The 15,283-nt window shown below is 52.3% G+C and overlaps 6 protein-coding genes across 6 annotated transcripts; 4 read left to right on the top strand and 2 right to left on the bottom strand.

The window, feature by feature from the left end:
* Positions 1–38: 38 nt before the first annotated feature.
* Positions 39–4,137, bottom strand: V8C40DRAFT_253691 (mRNA-binding protein RRP12). The gene is made up of 2 exons (XM_083217671.1): positions 4,021–4,137; positions 39–3,951 (listed from the first exon to the last, which is right to left on the bottom strand). The coding sequence occupies exons 1-2, from the start codon at positions 4,093–4,095 to the stop codon at positions 256–258; spliced, it is 3,771 nt and encodes a 1,256-aa protein (XP_083069431.1). The 5' UTR covers positions 4,096–4,137; the 3' UTR covers positions 39–255.
* A 234-nt stretch (positions 4,138–4,371) lies between these two features.
* V8C40DRAFT_253694 (retromer subunit VPS29) lies at positions 4,372–5,404 on the top strand. Its single transcript, XM_083217672.1, has 3 exons — positions 4,372–4,514; positions 4,609–5,019; positions 5,076–5,404. The coding sequence occupies exons 1-3, from the start codon at positions 4,446–4,448 to the stop codon at positions 5,199–5,201; spliced, it is 606 nt and encodes a 201-aa protein (XP_083069432.1). The 5' UTR covers positions 4,372–4,445; the 3' UTR covers positions 5,202–5,404.
* V8C40DRAFT_253698 (uncharacterized protein) lies at positions 5,260–7,680 on the bottom strand. The gene is made up of 3 exons (XM_083217673.1): positions 7,508–7,680; positions 7,018–7,447; positions 5,260–6,965 (listed from the first exon to the last, which is right to left on the bottom strand). Exons 1-3 carry the CDS (start codon positions 7,554–7,556, stop codon positions 5,567–5,569), a joined length of 1,878 nt encoding a protein of 625 aa, XP_083069433.1. The 5' UTR covers positions 7,557–7,680; the 3' UTR covers positions 5,260–5,566.
* Positions 7,681–7,857: 177 nt separating this feature from the next.
* Positions 7,858–8,565, top strand: V8C40DRAFT_281924 (DASH complex subunit Dad2-domain-containing protein; the record flags this gene model as incomplete). The annotated part of the gene is made up of 3 exons (XM_083221708.1): positions 7,858–8,222; positions 8,283–8,342; positions 8,399–8,565. The coding sequence occupies exons 1-3, from the start codon at positions 8,012–8,014 to the stop codon at positions 8,563–8,565; spliced, it is 438 nt and encodes a 145-aa protein (XP_083069434.1). The 5' UTR covers positions 7,858–8,011.
* Positions 8,566–9,387: 822 nt separating this feature from the next.
* V8C40DRAFT_78403 (uncharacterized protein) lies at positions 9,388–11,815 on the top strand. The gene is made up of 2 exons (XM_083223420.1): positions 9,388–10,047; positions 10,133–11,815. Exons 1-2 carry the CDS (start codon positions 9,561–9,563, stop codon positions 11,779–11,781), a joined length of 2,136 nt encoding a protein of 711 aa, XP_083069435.1. The 5' UTR covers positions 9,388–9,560; the 3' UTR covers positions 11,782–11,815.
* A 1,141-nt stretch (positions 11,816–12,956) lies between these two features.
* Positions 12,957–14,932, top strand: V8C40DRAFT_78432 (alpha/beta-hydrolase). Its single transcript, XM_083223421.1, has 2 exons — positions 12,957–13,666; positions 13,782–14,932. Exons 1-2 carry the CDS (start codon positions 13,055–13,057, stop codon positions 14,883–14,885), a joined length of 1,716 nt encoding a protein of 571 aa, XP_083069436.1. The 5' UTR covers positions 12,957–13,054; the 3' UTR covers positions 14,886–14,932.
* Positions 14,933–15,283: the final 351 nt, after the last annotated feature.

Consider the following 15,283-nt stretch of genomic DNA (forward strand, 5'->3'; position numbering starts at 1 on the left):
TTACTATGATATATAACAAGAACATCATGAGCAGATGGTAGAACAAGTAAATATGTATTTATTTCGAGAACAACAAAAAACTAATAGTTAACCACGCAACCCACATTTCGCTCACATGTCAAGTGAGTCCCAGCAGCTTCTCTTCTTTTTATGACCCGTGGGGTATCCATAAGATGCATACAAAGGCTATTTTCACCCAATCATGCCGTCATTTCTTTCATGCAAGAACGCTCTCTCTCCTTAAGAACCCCACCTTTAGTTCCGGCCTCTTCTCTGCCCCTTACCCACTCCCGAGCCTGGGCCGTGTCTCTTCTCGGTGCCCAGGCCCCTTCGGCCAGCAGCAATACCGCCCTTTCCGCTCCTAGGGCCGCCGAAAGAGCCGCCGCGGCCTCCTCGGCCTCCATGCATCGGGCCGCCTCTTCCACGACCCCTACCGCCGCGATCGCGGCCGGGGCTGATGCTGTTCTTGACGGCCACGGCGTCGTCCTCGTCCATCTCGTCGCCGTCGTCGCCGTCCTTGGAGCGCTTGTTGGAGAACTTGAGCCTGCCGCCGCGACCGCGCTTGGCAGCGTCGCGGCCCTTGATGGCGGCGACGTAGGCGCCCACGCCTGAGTTCTCGGCGCCGCCGGCCTGGTCGACGTCCATGGCGCCCTCATCATCGCTGTCCTTGCCGAGGATGAGCTTGCCGTCGAGATCGGTCTTGGCTTTTGTCTTTTGGGGCTTGCGTAGTTTGACGGGTTTGGTGGATGATATTCTGGCGAGGGCCTTCTTGTCGAGAAGGTCGAGGGGCTCGTCGTCGTCTTCGACAATGTATGTCTTGCCGCCCTTCTGGGCCTTCTTCTTGGGTCTCTGTGCGCCCTCGTCGTCTGACCCCTCAGATTCGTCTGAGTCGCTGCTGTACAGAGCGCGGTCGTATTCGTTCTCATACTGTCGCTTGCCGTCGTCCTCTTCGTCGTCTTCACTAGCGTCGTCGTCGTGGGCACCCTTGGCAGCATCCTTCTTTCTCTTTGCTCTCTCCTTGGTCTTGCGGATGTTGGCGAGCAACTTCCTGTCGGACTCGGGGCAGCTCTTGTTGATGGCGTCGAAGCCGAAGCGGCGGACCATGCGCTCCAAAATATGCTTTACCTTGGCCTTGAAGTGGCCCTTGTGTTCGTTGCTCCAGATAATCAGGTTAGGAACGAGTGTGTCCAGTCGCGGCATCATCAGCTCAACTGGCAGGCTGATGACACAGACCTTGACGAAGCCAAGGCAGCTCTTGACGATCTCTCGGTTATTTGAAGTCAAGAAGAGATCCATCGTTTGCACCAGGTCAGACAGAGTCTGGTCGCTCAAAGATGATCGGAACTCGTAGAGGAGACGGCTGATGGCGGTGACTGACGCAGAAATCATGTGGGGGGTGCTTCCGGCTAGACCAGCGCTCACCATGGTGAAGAACTCTTCGATATTGGCCGTGGCAGCTGGGGCATCGCTTGGCATGTGAGGCACCTTGCTGTTGTCGATGACAGCGCCGTTAGCAGCCGCCATCTTGTGTCCCATCTGAACCAGGAGGTCGTAGGCGCTTTCACGGGCACGTTCGTTGTTCTCCTTGCAGCAGATGACAATCTCGCTCAGAACGGACGGGATGAAGTGAAGGCAGTTGTCAGGGACAAAGGGCAACAATGCAGTAATGGCAGCGATTCTCTCGCGTCTAGCCGGAGCAGAGACCTTCTCCGAGCTGGAGAGGATCAGGGTCTGCAGCTCAGCATTTCGCTCCTGCAGAGCAGCCTTACCAAGCTCGGAAGTGGCCAGTCGTGGTATCAGCTTGTAAGCCTTCTTCTGCAGCTGAGGCTCCTCCTCCTTGTTGATGATTACAGAGGCAATCTCAAACAATGTAGCGAAGCTCTCTCGTGGGAGATATGCCGAAATGGTAATGACAAGATCCATGAGAGTCTGTGCAGTAGACGGCATGTGATCCTTTGACTTTTGTCCTTGAGCGGGCTTTTCAGCGGCCGTTGCATTCTGGAGTTCCCCAGCAAGCATTTTGCTGACACGATCGAACGTGTCCATGAGCTCTTGGTTTGGCGTGATGCTGAGGAAAGCATTTACAGTCTGCAGGATGGGGCCTCGGCTCTGGGGCAAAGTCTGGGTATACACGTTAAATAGAACAGCAAGCATGTTACCAGCAAACTGGCCCAGGTACGCCAAGTTTTTGCGAGCGGCATCCTTGGTTACCCGGCTCTGTAGGAGGAGATCCTCTTCCTCCTCCTCGATGTTTGCAATGGCCTGGTTGGATTCAATCAAAGTCCTCAGACCTCTGCAGATGTCCAGTCTCAAGTCGACTTGCTTGTAGAGAAGATTAGCCAAAATTTCAGCCATAGCTTGGTCGAAAGACTCCATCAGATCGAGCGGCAGGTCGCAGTAACCCGGCAGAGTAGACCAGATTTGCTGCACCAGCGTCTCGTAGATCTTGATCTCCATAGTCTTGTCAGCTTCCCCATGATCCAAGACCTTCTGGAACATGACTTCACTCAAGGGCACCATCTCGCTCTTGAAGTGAGCCAGATTTGTGTTGCTAATGTAGTCTCGCAGGATGGGGAACAGCCATGCTCTTCCGTTCTGACCCTTTACGGGCTTGATGATGTTCAATGGGAGAATGGACAGAACCGCCTCAGGGCCCATAGCTCGAATAGCCTGGCCCAGGACCTCGTCCGCCTCCTTCTTGTTCCGGAAAGACGGGTTTTCGCGAATCTCTCCGATGGTTCGTGTGACATTGAGCATGATTGGGTTCGCCCTCCATCTCAGAGTGGTGAAAATAGCCTCCAGGACATTGAAAGTCTGCAACCAAGCGGCTTGGTATTGAACACTGAGGAGAGACTCGGCCGCCTTGGCAATTTTATCCAGGACTTTCTCATCGTATATTGACGGCTCAAGAATAACCTGTGGGGGAATGCAGTTGGCCATGAATGAGACCAAACACTCGGAGGCCGAGATTCTAATGTTTTCGGAATCAGACTGAAGGAACTGCGCCACCATGTTGAAAAGATCGGGAAGGTTTTGGAAAGTCTCGTCAGCTTCAACCTGTGCAGACACATCGTAGCCTCGGGAAAGGATCGCAAGCCACGGGGGGACAAGTTGGGTATCGTTCGCAGCTGGTCGCAGCTCTGAAATGATTTCCATTAGGCGAGGCAGCTTTGCTGAAGTGAGTTCGTCTGTCATTCCCTCAAAGATCAACTCGAAAATCTCAAAGGCGGCCATGGTCATGTACTCGTTGCCCGTCTTAGCAATGTTTAGGAGGAGTTCACAAAGAGACTCGATTTTGGTGCTGGGCCAGCCACCACTCGCCGATGCCACTGTCTTAATCAATTGAAGTGCGTGGATTAATGCCGGATCGTGCGTCGTGCTGGGCGCCTTCTTGCCCTTTCGCGCCTGGACAGCCTGGGCTGCAAGATCCTCCAAGTTCTTCAGCGCAGTGTGGGCGCACATGTCTGCGGCTGGGTGGTCCGTAGAGGGGCTTGGCGGTGGGTTCTTAAGAACTTTCTTGAGCGCATCTTGAGATCGTCTTCGCACCTTGGGCCTCTGATCCAAAGCAAGGTTCAGCAGTCCGGCAACGGCACGCCTTGGTCCAATCTGGGTAACAGACAGTTCCCATGAAGCGGCATCCTGAGCCAGGAGGAGAGATTCCAAGCAGCCAATTGAAGTCCTGAGAAGAATTGGCTCTGCATCCTGCGACAACAAAACCGGCGCGAGCAGGGTAAGGATCTGGGTAAACTTTGATCGAAGCAGAGGCTGCGGTGCGAACGGGGTGACTACGTCGAGAAGATAAACCACCGGAGTGGCCAATTCGATGTTAACGTTTCCATTGTTCTCCGCCTGCTGAAGAAGCGCGAGAAGGGCGGCAAAATATCCAGTAGAAGTGGGAGCTGTGTTCTGCTCCTTCAAAGTTGATTCGACCGCCTGCAAGACAACGACAGTCTAAGCGCACACAAAAAAGTTAGCCAATGCAAACCGTACATCAATCTCTGAATACACAAGAATGCTCACCTTCTTCTGACTCTGAAGTCCCGGGGACTTGATCTTGTCCAGCTTCTCAGCCAGAGTCGGAGTTGGAGTCGCCATCTTGTCGTAGATATCGTCCAAAACCTCTTGAGTGAGAGAAAGCGTCCGCTTCGCCCGCTGCAAAATTCGAGACAAGCAAGCGCACAGCACAAAAAATTCCTTATCGTAATCCCCGCCAGTCGATAACGATAACGATAAGTTGCGCCAGACAGGTGGAGTGTGGCTGAGCCAGCGTATGCCAATACCCAATATTCGACATCGCTGTATCCGAGCTGTCGACGTACCTGCGGCCCCTCCAAGCCTCACCCAAGCTCCAGCGGTAGTAATTGGTCGTCAGCTTTCTGGGGGATCCAGCTTCGCAAGTTCGATTCCGCTCCGGCCACTGAACTGCGCAGCTTCGGCGAGGAACCATGACTTTCCTCATACTTGTGATTGGGGACCTGCACATCCCGGACAGGGCGCTGGACATTCCCGCAAAGGTACGCCGAGCAAGAAAGAAGCCCCAGCGGCTTTACCCTGGAGCTTGGTGTTGTCACTGTTTGCTAACTTGTCATGTTGCGTTCGCCCCTCTAGTTCAAGAAGCTGCTTGCGCCCGGCAAGATTGGCCAGACTCTATGTCTCGGTAACCTCACCGACAAGCACACCTACGAGTATCTACGGTCCCTGTCGCCGGACCTCAAGATCGTCAAGGGCCGCACCGATGTCGAAGCCACGTCTCTCCCCTTGACGCAGGTCGTCACCCACGGCGGCATCCGAATTGGCTTCTTGGAAGGCTTCACGCTTGTTTCCAACGAGCCCGACCTGCTTCTCGCTGAAGCCAACAGACTGGACGTCGATGTCCTGTGCTGGGGCGGCACTCACCGTTTCGATGCCTTCGAGTACATGGACAAGTTCTTCGTGAACCCAGGCAGCGCGACGGGGGCCTTCTTGACAGGAGCAAGCCTGGATGCAGAGCCTACGTCTCCAAGCTTTTGCCTGATGGATGTGAGATCTTCTATATACTCTATAATCTTTAGTAATGATACTGACTCTTATGACAGGTTCAAGGCATTTCACTGACTCTCTATGTTTACCAATTAAAGACGGATGAAAAGGGAAATGAGAATGTGGCGGTAGAGAAGGTTACTTATACAAAGCCCGTGGAGCCATCTACGGGTTCATCATGACACACCTGACTTAATTGGAGAAAGAGAAGATGCTCAGCTAATAGAAACCATTGTAATTGCCGACGGCAGAGGTAGAGAAGGAGTCAATACCCGGGCCAACCCAATTATACATAACAACTTTGGCGCTTGTCGGTGCACAGGTCCACCGTTACTTTCAAAGAACCAGAAAAAGCATAAAGATAAATTCAAATATCATTCAATAATTTCCGTCGCTTGGTATCTCGCGCATGAAACAAGATTCAAGTTCGCCTAACAATGCATCCCGAATTGACAGTCGTGAGTGCCCACAGTAACGCCCAAACAAATTCCTTGCTCGAAACTCCTTGTACTTCCCCCCTCTGCTCTTGTATGCTTCAGAGCCGTCATCATACCATCATACTCCTCCGTCTAGAGTTGATCCTCTCTTTTGTTGATAGCTTGTCGTCTTCATAGTCATCATCGGGATTTATTGTAGAATGCCTTGATGTAGTGGTACGTCTCCGACCCCGTTTCTTTGGTTCCTTGACTACTTGCTTCTCAAGTGGAGGCGATTCGCTCGTAAACTCATACACATCGGCCTCTGCCAAACCGCTACTATCAAGGTTGATACTAGTATCCCTTGATCCCTCGGATGACTCTGCGTCCTTCAAAGCATCGTTGACAATTCCCAAGCCTTTTGGTGCTATGCTCGAGGAACGCTTGCGGCGTTCCGTAACGACGCTACTTAGAAGGACGTCCGTGGCTAAATGTTTTGCTGCCAGAGGGCTCGACGGATTATCTTCGATATCAGATACTGCCATCTCTCGTTTACTCTTTGTCGATTCAGGCAGAGCGGATTCGTAGTTGCTGACCCGTCGAGCGTATTTCCCTTCTCCAGTTACGGCATCAAATAGCTCCTTCGTTGGTCGTCGCATCTTGGCCCTCAGGTTAGGCTCAGTATAACTGATAGTCGTCCGATTCCGCCTACTAGGCCGTGATGTCTCTCCGTTGGACGAGATGTCAGAAGGAGGAGGTGTGTCTCCTCGTGATCCCTCAGGCGATACATCCACCGCTAGAGAGCCAGGCGAGAATAATGCTGATTCTCTGATGGGGGCTGCCAAGTCCAATGATCCTTGAGGCTCAATCGTAAAGATAGGCAGGGCTTCTGCTTCAGCGGGTAATGGGTTCTTCGCTTTTTCTTTTTGTCGATCAAATGCCGCCCTCGATTTTGCTGCATTGAGTTTGGCTGTTGCTATCTCATCAACCACCGATGGCTTTGACTTGGAAATTTTCCTTGGGGATTGAATATCATCGTTAGTGCTCTTGACTGCCAGCGGTCTTCGAACGTTTTCTGAGAGCTCCAGTTGCGAGGTTTTTCTCTTCTTAACGAAACCCCTCCCCGACCTTCCTTCTGTCTTGTCGACTAATATCTTGCCAATGCTCTTCTCATTCATTCCCTTCTGAGGCTGATTGTTCTCGCTGTCGTCTTGAGCTCCAAATTTCCGTTTTGACCCGGCCTTAACGGGTAGAGTTGGTGCAGCATCCAAAGTATTCTTGGGTTTATTGACCCGGTCACGCTTTTGCGCTATCTGCTCCTCGCCATCGTCTACTTCGCCAGATTTTGACGATGCTAGTGTAATTGGGGGCTCCAGGCCCTTTGTCTTCTTTGAGCTTTCAACAGGCATTGATCTAGTTGGTGAATCGATCTTGACTGGGTCTTCTTCAATGTATTTAGACATTGGTGGAGGGCCCAGTTCAGGCGACTCGATATCAGCTTCTGACCTGAGAGCCAGAATTTGTTCATGACTATAGATTTGTTAGCATGTCATTTATCCACTGCGAAGTTGAGTTTACCTACTTCATTGATCTCCGGGAATTGGTCCTGTTTTCGCTGATGACGCCAAGTTCTTCAACATCCTTTGCAATTTCGCGTAGCCGCCTCTGAGATGGACTGGGCCGACTCGCGCTGAAGCCCAATGGGTTCTTTGATCTTCGCTTAATCATGGGCGAATGTCTCTTCGCGGGCGGCTCGAGGCCCAATTCTGCAATGAGAGAACCCCATTCGGTAAGTTGCGACTCTAATTTGGCCTTGATGGCCATCGCGTGATCTGCTATTCTTCGCGACTCGCTGTCGTCGACTTGTTTTTCCAGCTCCAGGATGCGGCTGCGCAGCTCGAGATTTTCCGACAGCATACATGCGCACTCATTTTCCAGTTCGCGGATTCGAAGGGCTCGGATGTTGTTTGTCTTTGCGAGTTCTCTATTCTGGCGAAGCATCTTCTTGCGAACTGAATGGCACGCTGTTAGCACGCGCGACAAATCAGAATTTGATACCCGAGATCACATACGCGTTTCCAGCGTCTCTGTCGGCACCGGGATTTCGTTGAGCCTAGCCATGGCTCCTCACGAGACACGCGTGTCTTCCGCGCAAATGGTTATGGAGAAGAGTTTAACAGCCGGCGATGGTTATTGGGGTATCAAAAGCGGTTGAGAAGACGGTCTGGAAAGCGCTTTGGGCGGGATAATTTTGGTTGTGTCATTATTTACTCCGCGACCTGTTTGGGCATAGCGCAAATTTTTATCTCTACACTAGCAAACCGTTTGTACACAAAAGCTTCTGGTTGCTAGGGTGAAGACCACGTGAATCTAGCTTTGGGAATGGACCCCGCCAGATCTTAGAAAGAAACTCAATACAATTGCTCGGTCTACATATCCGAAGCTGGTGAAGCTTGAGTTCAAGCCCGTTGATGCATTTTCTGTTAATGACAGCTGCACTTGTCTGCTAATCCAATGATCACTGTTTGATACTGAGACGGATAATTCTTCACACACAAATACATCCATCGCCCAAAATGTCGTATCCTACCAGGTCATTTTCATCGCATGTGCGCGCATCAAGTTCAACCGCTTCAGCTCCACAGTCACCGGCATTGTTGGCTCGAATCGAAGAGAAGAAGGCAGAGCTTGAGAATCTTAAGGAGCTGAGAGACTTGAGCGCAACAGTGGCAACTCAGATGGAGGCCTTGGAGCAGAAGCTCACCACCTTGTCAGATGGAACTGAGGGTAAGACAAGCTTTGAATTGTGCTTATTGAGGTGAGAATTGGGACTGACAACACGGGCAGTGATTGCTGCTGTGGTTGGTAACTGGCATAATGTGCTTCGTGCCATCAGCATGGCTTCATGTAGGTCTAGTATCACCACTCTAAACATGTACGGCTACTTAACCATTAAAATATAGCGAAACTGGCAAAAACAGCAGCTGGGCCTGCCGCAGAAGAAGCGTCAACATCCGCGGTGCAACTGCCACAAACTCTAGTACGAATTCCCACGGAGCATGCACCAACATTACAGGCGCAAGCCGAAGCCGTAGAAGCGGCAGCCGACGAGTCCATGACAGACGCGTAAGCTGGGATGGGCAAGAATGATGGTAGAGTAATTAACAGCATCGGATCGACTACTACTATTATGCGAATGGTTTTTTGAGAAGCTCGCCTCGAGCTTGTTGGAATCGACTGGCTACCATGGGGTGATACGAGGCAAGGGACATCGCCACAGGGGTCAGCGCACATGCTCTTGGATGCATGCATGCTGCAACAGACTCCGGTACTTTGCAGCCAACCTTTCCTTGATGTCATGGTCTCCCGGCATGTCAAGATCATGCCCTAGAAGATGCTCCTCTTTCCATCCCGGAAAGATGGAGTTGCAGATCGAAAACCTTCGATGGGAGGCATCCTCAGCCATCGTCGATTTTATCGGCAGCCTCCCACCCTTATCGCCGGTACCTTGCCGCGCCACCGATACTAATCCGAGACGCGTTGCCTCGGCCCTGGTCGCGATGTCGCTTGCCACTGCAACACAGGCGACTTGAAAGGGGAGTCGATAAAAATGGCGACCTGGGACAAGGGAAATGACGATGGGCCAGCAAGGTTGAAAGCAATCACTGTGGACCTTGGCGCAGCAGAGCGGAAGGTGGAAGGAGATCGCATTCATTTCATTTCGGCTCCACCATTTGGCAACCTGTCTCACCCGCAATCAACATTGAGTCCAAAATAGCTTCCTACGGCAGAGCTGATTTACCCCAGAGATTATTTGCCATTCCTACTATACCCAAACCAGCATCATCACAGCAGCGCTGGTTCATTTCACCAACTACTAGTTGAAATAGAAGGCTTCGCGAACATATTGGTTTCGGCCCCGCTTGAGCGCCCACGGCCGCCCGAGTCCGGCCTGTCCGCGAAATTAGACTACGGTTTTGGTCCTGTCCGCGAAGGATACGGAGTCGTAGTAATTAATTTCTATCGTATCTGATAGAAACCCCCTGCGTGCGAAGTTTCCAGTCTAATCACGCCCTCAGCGCGCTTCGCAGGCGTCATCTGCTGCTCTCAAGAGCTGCTGCGACAATGGCTCGGCGCGGCATCGCGAAGTCGTCATCGGCAGAGGATGTTGGCTTTGGCGCTGTGCAAAAAGGGGGCATTTGTGATGTCCGCTTTGGAGCCGATATCTTTCAGCGACCCGCGAGACCGGGCAGCTCTCGTGACGTTTACAAAAAACTGCCGACTCATCATACGCCAAAGCAAATAACGTCGTCGAAGCGGAATTTAGCGGGTGATAGCGTCGTCCAGGATCCCTGTCCAGGTCAACATCACAGCCAGGGTCACCGGCCATCGGATGTTGCTATTACCAGAGAGCTGAAGAAACATGTCATAGCAACCTCTCCTTCGGCTCTCCGTCGAGCAGCCAGACAATCCTCACCCCAATTTCGTCGTCGACCAGCCGTTGTTTCAGAGACTTTTCAGCCTCTCGATTCTTTGCGAGAAGCGTCTACTCTGGACATCAACAAGCACAATTATGAGAACACGGGGTCATCCTCCACTCGTGCATCTCAAGGTGTGTTGGCATACGGTCACAATAATCTACTCTCTCATTTTCCTTGCTTGCACCCAGTCATTGACATACTTTGCGCTTCTCCTAGAGCGATTCGCTGAAGTATACGACATACTAAGGGACACAATTGGCGAACGCACCATCTGGGAGCAGGTCAAGAGACACTCGGCCGGCCAGTTTGAATGGCTGTTGACCCATCTGCCGTCTCCGAATTCTAGCATTCACGACAGCTCATCTGAAGAGTACGCATCTGAGCACGGAGCTGACGGCAAAGTTTACGTCTGCAATCTAGTGCTGCAGAAGAAGCGGGAGCCACATAGCGACAGCGAGTGCCCGCTCAATTCATATTATCTACTGGCGACGCCACTGCAATACAGCGCCAACTGGACCGTGGAAATGGAGGAGCCTCGGATCGCCGGTGATGACGATTCCGTCACCTGGATGGACCATAGCCGTCCAGTAACGCCGCCAATGAAGGTTCCCGAGATTGTTCTCGCCGTTGAAAATGCGGTTTCGCCAGCGTTTACTGCGGTGAGCGACAGGAGCTTTGGCGATAGCTCGTCACGAGCCACCTCATTCTCGCTACCGCGGATTGAGGACTCGCTGGAGGAGCTGGATCGGCTCGAAGAGCAGTTGGAGGCAGTGAACGCGTTTACGCAGTCTCAACAACTGGCTCTAGTAACCAGACCACCACCAAAGGTTTCGTCTTATTCAACACCAGAAGAGGCGATGAGAGCATTCAAGAGATCGACGGTATCTGGTGCACCGGCCACAGTTCGCTCTAAACCTGCCGAAAAGGCCATCGCAACACCGCGTCGATCTGCGTCTCTAACTGTTCGGGAGAAGAGCCCTGAAGAGCCGGCCAAGGGATCCTCGAGTCGTCGGTCCGGCCTTGGTGTATTCATGTCTAAAGCCGGGAACACTCTGGCAACGGTGGCCAAGTCTTCCGTTCGCTCATCAAAAACGCCTACAGTTCCCAGTTTTGAGTTGCCGGGTAAGGCTGTCGCTCGACGCTTGAGGGAAGTTGGCGAAACCCGCGAGGCACATCATGCGGCGGCTCTCAAGGCATTAGAGGCCCCCCCAAAGTCGAGAAGTAACAAGACCTTGCCCAAGCCTACCTTTGAGCTACCTGGAGATACCATTTCGCGGCGCAAGAGGGAGGAAAGCGAGGCCAAGCTGCGGGCCCAGGAAGAAGAGCAGCGCAAGAGACGCGAGTTCAAGGCACGACCTGCTCGGCCAAACTCTACGCCTAGCACGCTTCCCCGTGACACCGTAGCAAGCCGAGCTCGTCAGGCCAAGATTCAGGAGGAAAACGCGGAGAGGCAGGCGGCCTTGTCCCACAAGGTCAAGCGACTGTCGCTGGGTCTTGTGCGCGATGAGCCTATGACGCCCACCCCGAGTAAGGCGGAAAAGCAGCGTGGACGCGGTTCCATGATTGCGGTCGCAGAGTCTATCAACCGGTCGATACTTGCATCAGTGGTCACCGCCACCAAGAGTAAGAATCCGCTATCCATTGAAAACATGATGACCCGGTTCCGGTCTAAGAGCAAAGAGATTCTGGGGCACGACTCTGCTAGCATCATGGAGAAGAAGAGTCACGAGAAGAGCGACAGACCAATGACTGCCAAGGCTGCCCGAGACGAGGCTGCTGAGCGCTCTAGAATAGCGAGTCGGGAGTGGGCAGAGAAGAAGCGTCGTAAGGAGGCGGCATCTCTGAAGCAAATCACTGGAGTTTAGGCACTGTTTGTCTACTCTTTCTTTTATTCATTTTCTTTTCTATCATACCCGTGTTCTTGAGGTTCTCTTTAAGAGGGGCTGCTCTGACTGAGTAGCATCAGACGCACAACATATATATCAAGGAGGGGAGTTACAACGCGGGCGGCGAGTATCGATACCGCCATTGTTTCAACTGTACAAATAGGGACGGGACTGGAGTTTTTTGAGCTTGTGGATTTTTTGATGTCGCACATTTGTCGACACTTTGGGATACAAAGACTTTTGCGGGTTTGGGAGCAATCCCACGGTTGCAGCCGCGAGGCGCGCAACACTTTAGCTATGATACACTGTAGCTACTTGAGCTTTCTACTAGGATAGAGAACGGGGCTGACAATTGGGCAGCCAGTAATTGGGCGGCTGATTCGCAGAAAGGTGGATGAGGCTAAAGGGATCTGCCGGCTGTGCTGTGCAGGCTGGATGCATTACGGCTAAGAGAGGAGAGACTCTGCAGTAGAGCTGGGAGAAGGAGAAGTCTAAGGACGGCCAAGGTTAGATTAAGACTGCTAGTATTGATATTAGACTATTAGTATTAGCATTAGCAGTAGAGGCAACAATGCAAATCTTTGAGCTGTCACCTGTCATTTGATGTCATGTCATCAGTCACCATTCCCTTCTAGCCAGATTCAGATTCGAGCGAGTGTCAAGTTTAGTCTGCCAAATGCAGCAATGACGTCTATTAGCTCCGTGAGTTTTTAGTATTCACTTTTATTAATAACATAAGGCTAGGGACTGCATCGTTACATCCTCGCTTGGTTGCCAATTTTTCATTAGTTTCTTCACACTCTGCTTTTTTTTTTATTGAGTCATCTCTTAACGGGTGCTTTGGAGTATTCACGCCTCTTGTTTCTTTCGCTGTGACTGCTGCACGCGCTCTGTATTAATACCTGGTGCGGAACAAGGTACAGGTGCCTGGCCTGTTTGTATATCCTGGTTTTGTTTGTGCCTTGGCACGGCAGCTGTGATGAGCTGCTAAGAGAAGAGAAGACAAAAAAATCTTCAACTTCAAAAAATCTTGGCGACAACACCAGAATATTCATCCCGACACATTCTAGCCGCTCATCATTGCTGTCGTCTTTTTCTTCTTCTCTTTTTTACTCTCTCCAATATATATATCCATCTCATCTCCGCCGTCGTCACCTCGATACCCAGCCAGCGTCATCATCTCGATATCCTCACTTCAGATCACCCCACGTCATAACCCCCAGATCCAGACTGACTGACTCGCTTTCCCGCCATGGAGGCTCCAACCGTCGCCGTCAACGGCTGCACCATCGTCGGCGTCTTCCAGCCCGCCTCGGCCAAGTACCCAAAAGCGCTGGACATTTTCCACGGCATCCCCTTCGCCAGCGCCCAGCGCTTCCGCGCCGCCGTGGCGATGCCTCCATCCGAGGCCTCAGGCGTCATCGATGCCTCGCGCCCTGCGCCCTCACAGCCGATCCCCATGGCGCAGCACGCCACAGCAGAAAATCCGTTGACGCTCAACGTGTTCCGGCCGTCGGCGTCGGCGTCGGCGTCGGAGTACGTGGTCGGGCCTGAGAGCGAGGGCGTGAAAGATCTGATGCCCGTGGTGGTTTACGTTCACGGAGGGGCCTTCAACTTTGGGTTCCCGCTGGAGAGGGATCTGGCGTCGTTTGTGGCCTGGGGGGCGAGCCAGGTGCTTGTTGTGAGCGTTTCGTATCGGCTGGGGGCGCTGGGGTTCTTGGCTGGTGCGCCGGAGACGCAGGAGCTGAATTTGGGGCTGAGGGACCAGAGGCTGGCGGTTGAGTGGGTGAAGGAGTGGATTGGTGAGTTTGGGGGGGATGCTGGCGATATCACGCTTCTGGGAACAAGTGCTGGGGCGCATTCGGTGAGTTTTTTGAAATTTCACATCTCTTGGTGGGATATCTCATTACTAGATGAAGATGAAGATGAAGATGATACACCAAAGAACGGCAGGTTTTACTGACATCTTCACCTCTCAGGTTGGCCATCACCTCCTCAATCCTTCTCCTCTCCCCTTCCGCAAGGCCATTCTTGAGTCTGGATCTCCAACCGCGCGCTCTGTGCTTTCTCCTTCACACCCTCGCAACGTAGGCCATCTAAACGAATGCAGCATGTACGCCAACAACAGGCCTCTCGACATCCTCCCCATCGAGTCTCTCATCGAAGCCTCATTTACCGTCTACGCCATGCACCACACGCCCGTGACTTGGCCCTTCCAGCCCGTCATTGATGGTCCCGGAGGCGCCATCCCAGACTTGCCCCTGAACCTGTGGCGCCAGCTCGTCGAATCGGGTCGTGCCAAGGACATTTCCGTCATCACCGGCTTCTGCTCTCACGAGGGCACGACTTTTGCTCCGCAGCACGCCTCCACCAGCGCCGAATTTCGCTCCTTTTTCCAGAAACTCATTCCTTCTTTTTCAGCAGACGACCTCGACGCTCTCGAGCTGCTGTACCCCGATCCTCTTATCCACCCGGACTCCCCCTATCTTCAGCCCCCCGGCATAGGGGGTCCTCAGAAACGCCCGTACGGAGCGCAGTTTCGCCGCATCCACGAGGCTTACGGCCATTACGCATATATTTGCCCTGTTCTTCACACAGCTCACACTTTATCTCGAGCTGGAGCCCGTGTATATCTTTATGAATACGCTGCTCTCTCATCACCATTCAAGGCAGCTTCTCACGGTGACCAGCCTCCCGCCGTAACACACGACCTAAACATTCTCGAGTCGACTCCAGGTCTCATAGCTGTCGCCAAGGAGATGAACCACCGCTGGGTCTCCTTCTCCTCCTCACCCTCTGGTACACTCAATCAAGACGACCAGGAGGAAGCTTGGCCCCTGTTTCAGAGTCCCCTTGGAGACGATAGCGCCGCTACGTCATTCTCCGGAGCAGGAATTGGAGAGCTTCTCATCTTTGGAGAAGGTAATGACGAAGCTGCGGGAGGGAGAAATCAAGGCACGCCGGTCAAGACGAGGAGACTTACAGACAGGGAGCTGGAGCAGTGCCGCTTTTGGTGGGACCGCATGGAGTTGAGCCAGGGGATGGGTGAGCGAGGCACTGCGTCGGCTTGGCTGAAGGCGTAAATTAGGGGGCCGGTGAAGGATATGGAGAGAAAATGAAAAGAAAAGAAAAGACAAATAAATTAAACAGGCAAAACAAGGAAACCATAGTGTTTCGTTAGGCGTCTTGGTGGAAGGTGCTAAACAGCTGATTTGATCTATTGGCGTGTAAATACGGTAGGGAGCTTTGTAGATATTCACACTCCCAAGCAACAAGACGGGTAAAAAAAAAAATAAGTTGCGAGTTTGTGTCTATGAACAATGAAACACAAACACCAAGACAAATTCATAAAGTGTCACATCTTTAAAGAAGACAAGGTGAAAAAAGTAAGTGTATATTTGTATAGATTAGACCCGCAACTTTGTACCATGTAATAGCATTTCCTCCATAAAAACATCCCAGCATCTATATACCCAACATC

Source organism: Trichoderma camerunense (assembly GCF_050948025.1).
Source record: "Trichoderma camerunense strain CBS 138272 chromosome Unknown V8C40scaffold_18, whole genome shotgun sequence".
Lineage (NCBI taxonomy): Eukaryota > Fungi > Ascomycota > Sordariomycetes > Hypocreales > Hypocreaceae > Trichoderma > Trichoderma camerunense.

Excerpts from the sequence above, each read along its gene's own strand:
- V8C40DRAFT_78432 (XM_083223421.1), top strand. The coding sequence starts at position 13,055 with ATGGAGGCTCCAACCGTCGCCGTCAACGGCTGCACCATCGTCGGCGTC. Across the intron at positions 13,667-13,781 it reads CAAGTGCTGGGGCGCATTCG|GTTGGCCATCACCTCCTCAA; the intron begins GTGAGTTTTTTG and ends TTCACCTCTCAG.
- V8C40DRAFT_253691 (XM_083217671.1), bottom strand. The coding sequence starts at position 4,095 with ATGGCGACTCCAACTCCGACTCTGGCTGAGAAGCTGGACAAGATCAAG. Across the intron at positions 3,952-4,020 it reads GACTTCAGAGTCAGAAGAAG|ACTGTCGTTGTCTTGCAGGC; the intron begins GTGAGCATTCTT and ends GTGTGCGCTTAG.
- V8C40DRAFT_253694 (XM_083217672.1), top strand. The coding sequence starts at position 4,446 with ATGACTTTCCTCATACTTGTGATTGGGGACCTGCACATCCCGGACAGG. Across the intron at positions 4,515-4,608 it reads CGCTGGACATTCCCGCAAAG|TTCAAGAAGCTGCTTGCGCC; the intron begins GTACGCCGAGCA and ends TCGCCCCTCTAG. Across the intron at positions 5,020-5,075 it reads CAAGCTTTTGCCTGATGGAT|GTTCAAGGCATTTCACTGAC; the intron begins GTGAGATCTTCT and ends CTCTTATGACAG.
- V8C40DRAFT_78403 (XM_083223420.1), top strand. The coding sequence starts at position 9,561 with ATGGCTCGGCGCGGCATCGCGAAGTCGTCATCGGCAGAGGATGTTGGC. Across the intron at positions 10,048-10,132 it reads CTCCACTCGTGCATCTCAAG|AGCGATTCGCTGAAGTATAC; the intron begins GTGTGTTGGCAT and ends CGCTTCTCCTAG.
- V8C40DRAFT_253698 (XM_083217673.1), bottom strand. The coding sequence starts at position 7,556 with ATGGCTAGGCTCAACGAAATCCCGGTGCCGACAGAGACGCTGGAAACG. Across the intron at positions 7,448-7,507 it reads GACAGAGACGCTGGAAACGC|TTCGCAAGAAGATGCTTCGC; the intron begins GTATGTGATCTC and ends CGTGCCATTCAG. Across the intron at positions 6,966-7,017 it reads AATTCCCGGAGATCAATGAA|TCATGAACAAATTCTGGCTC; the intron begins GTAGGTAAACTC and ends ACAAATCTATAG.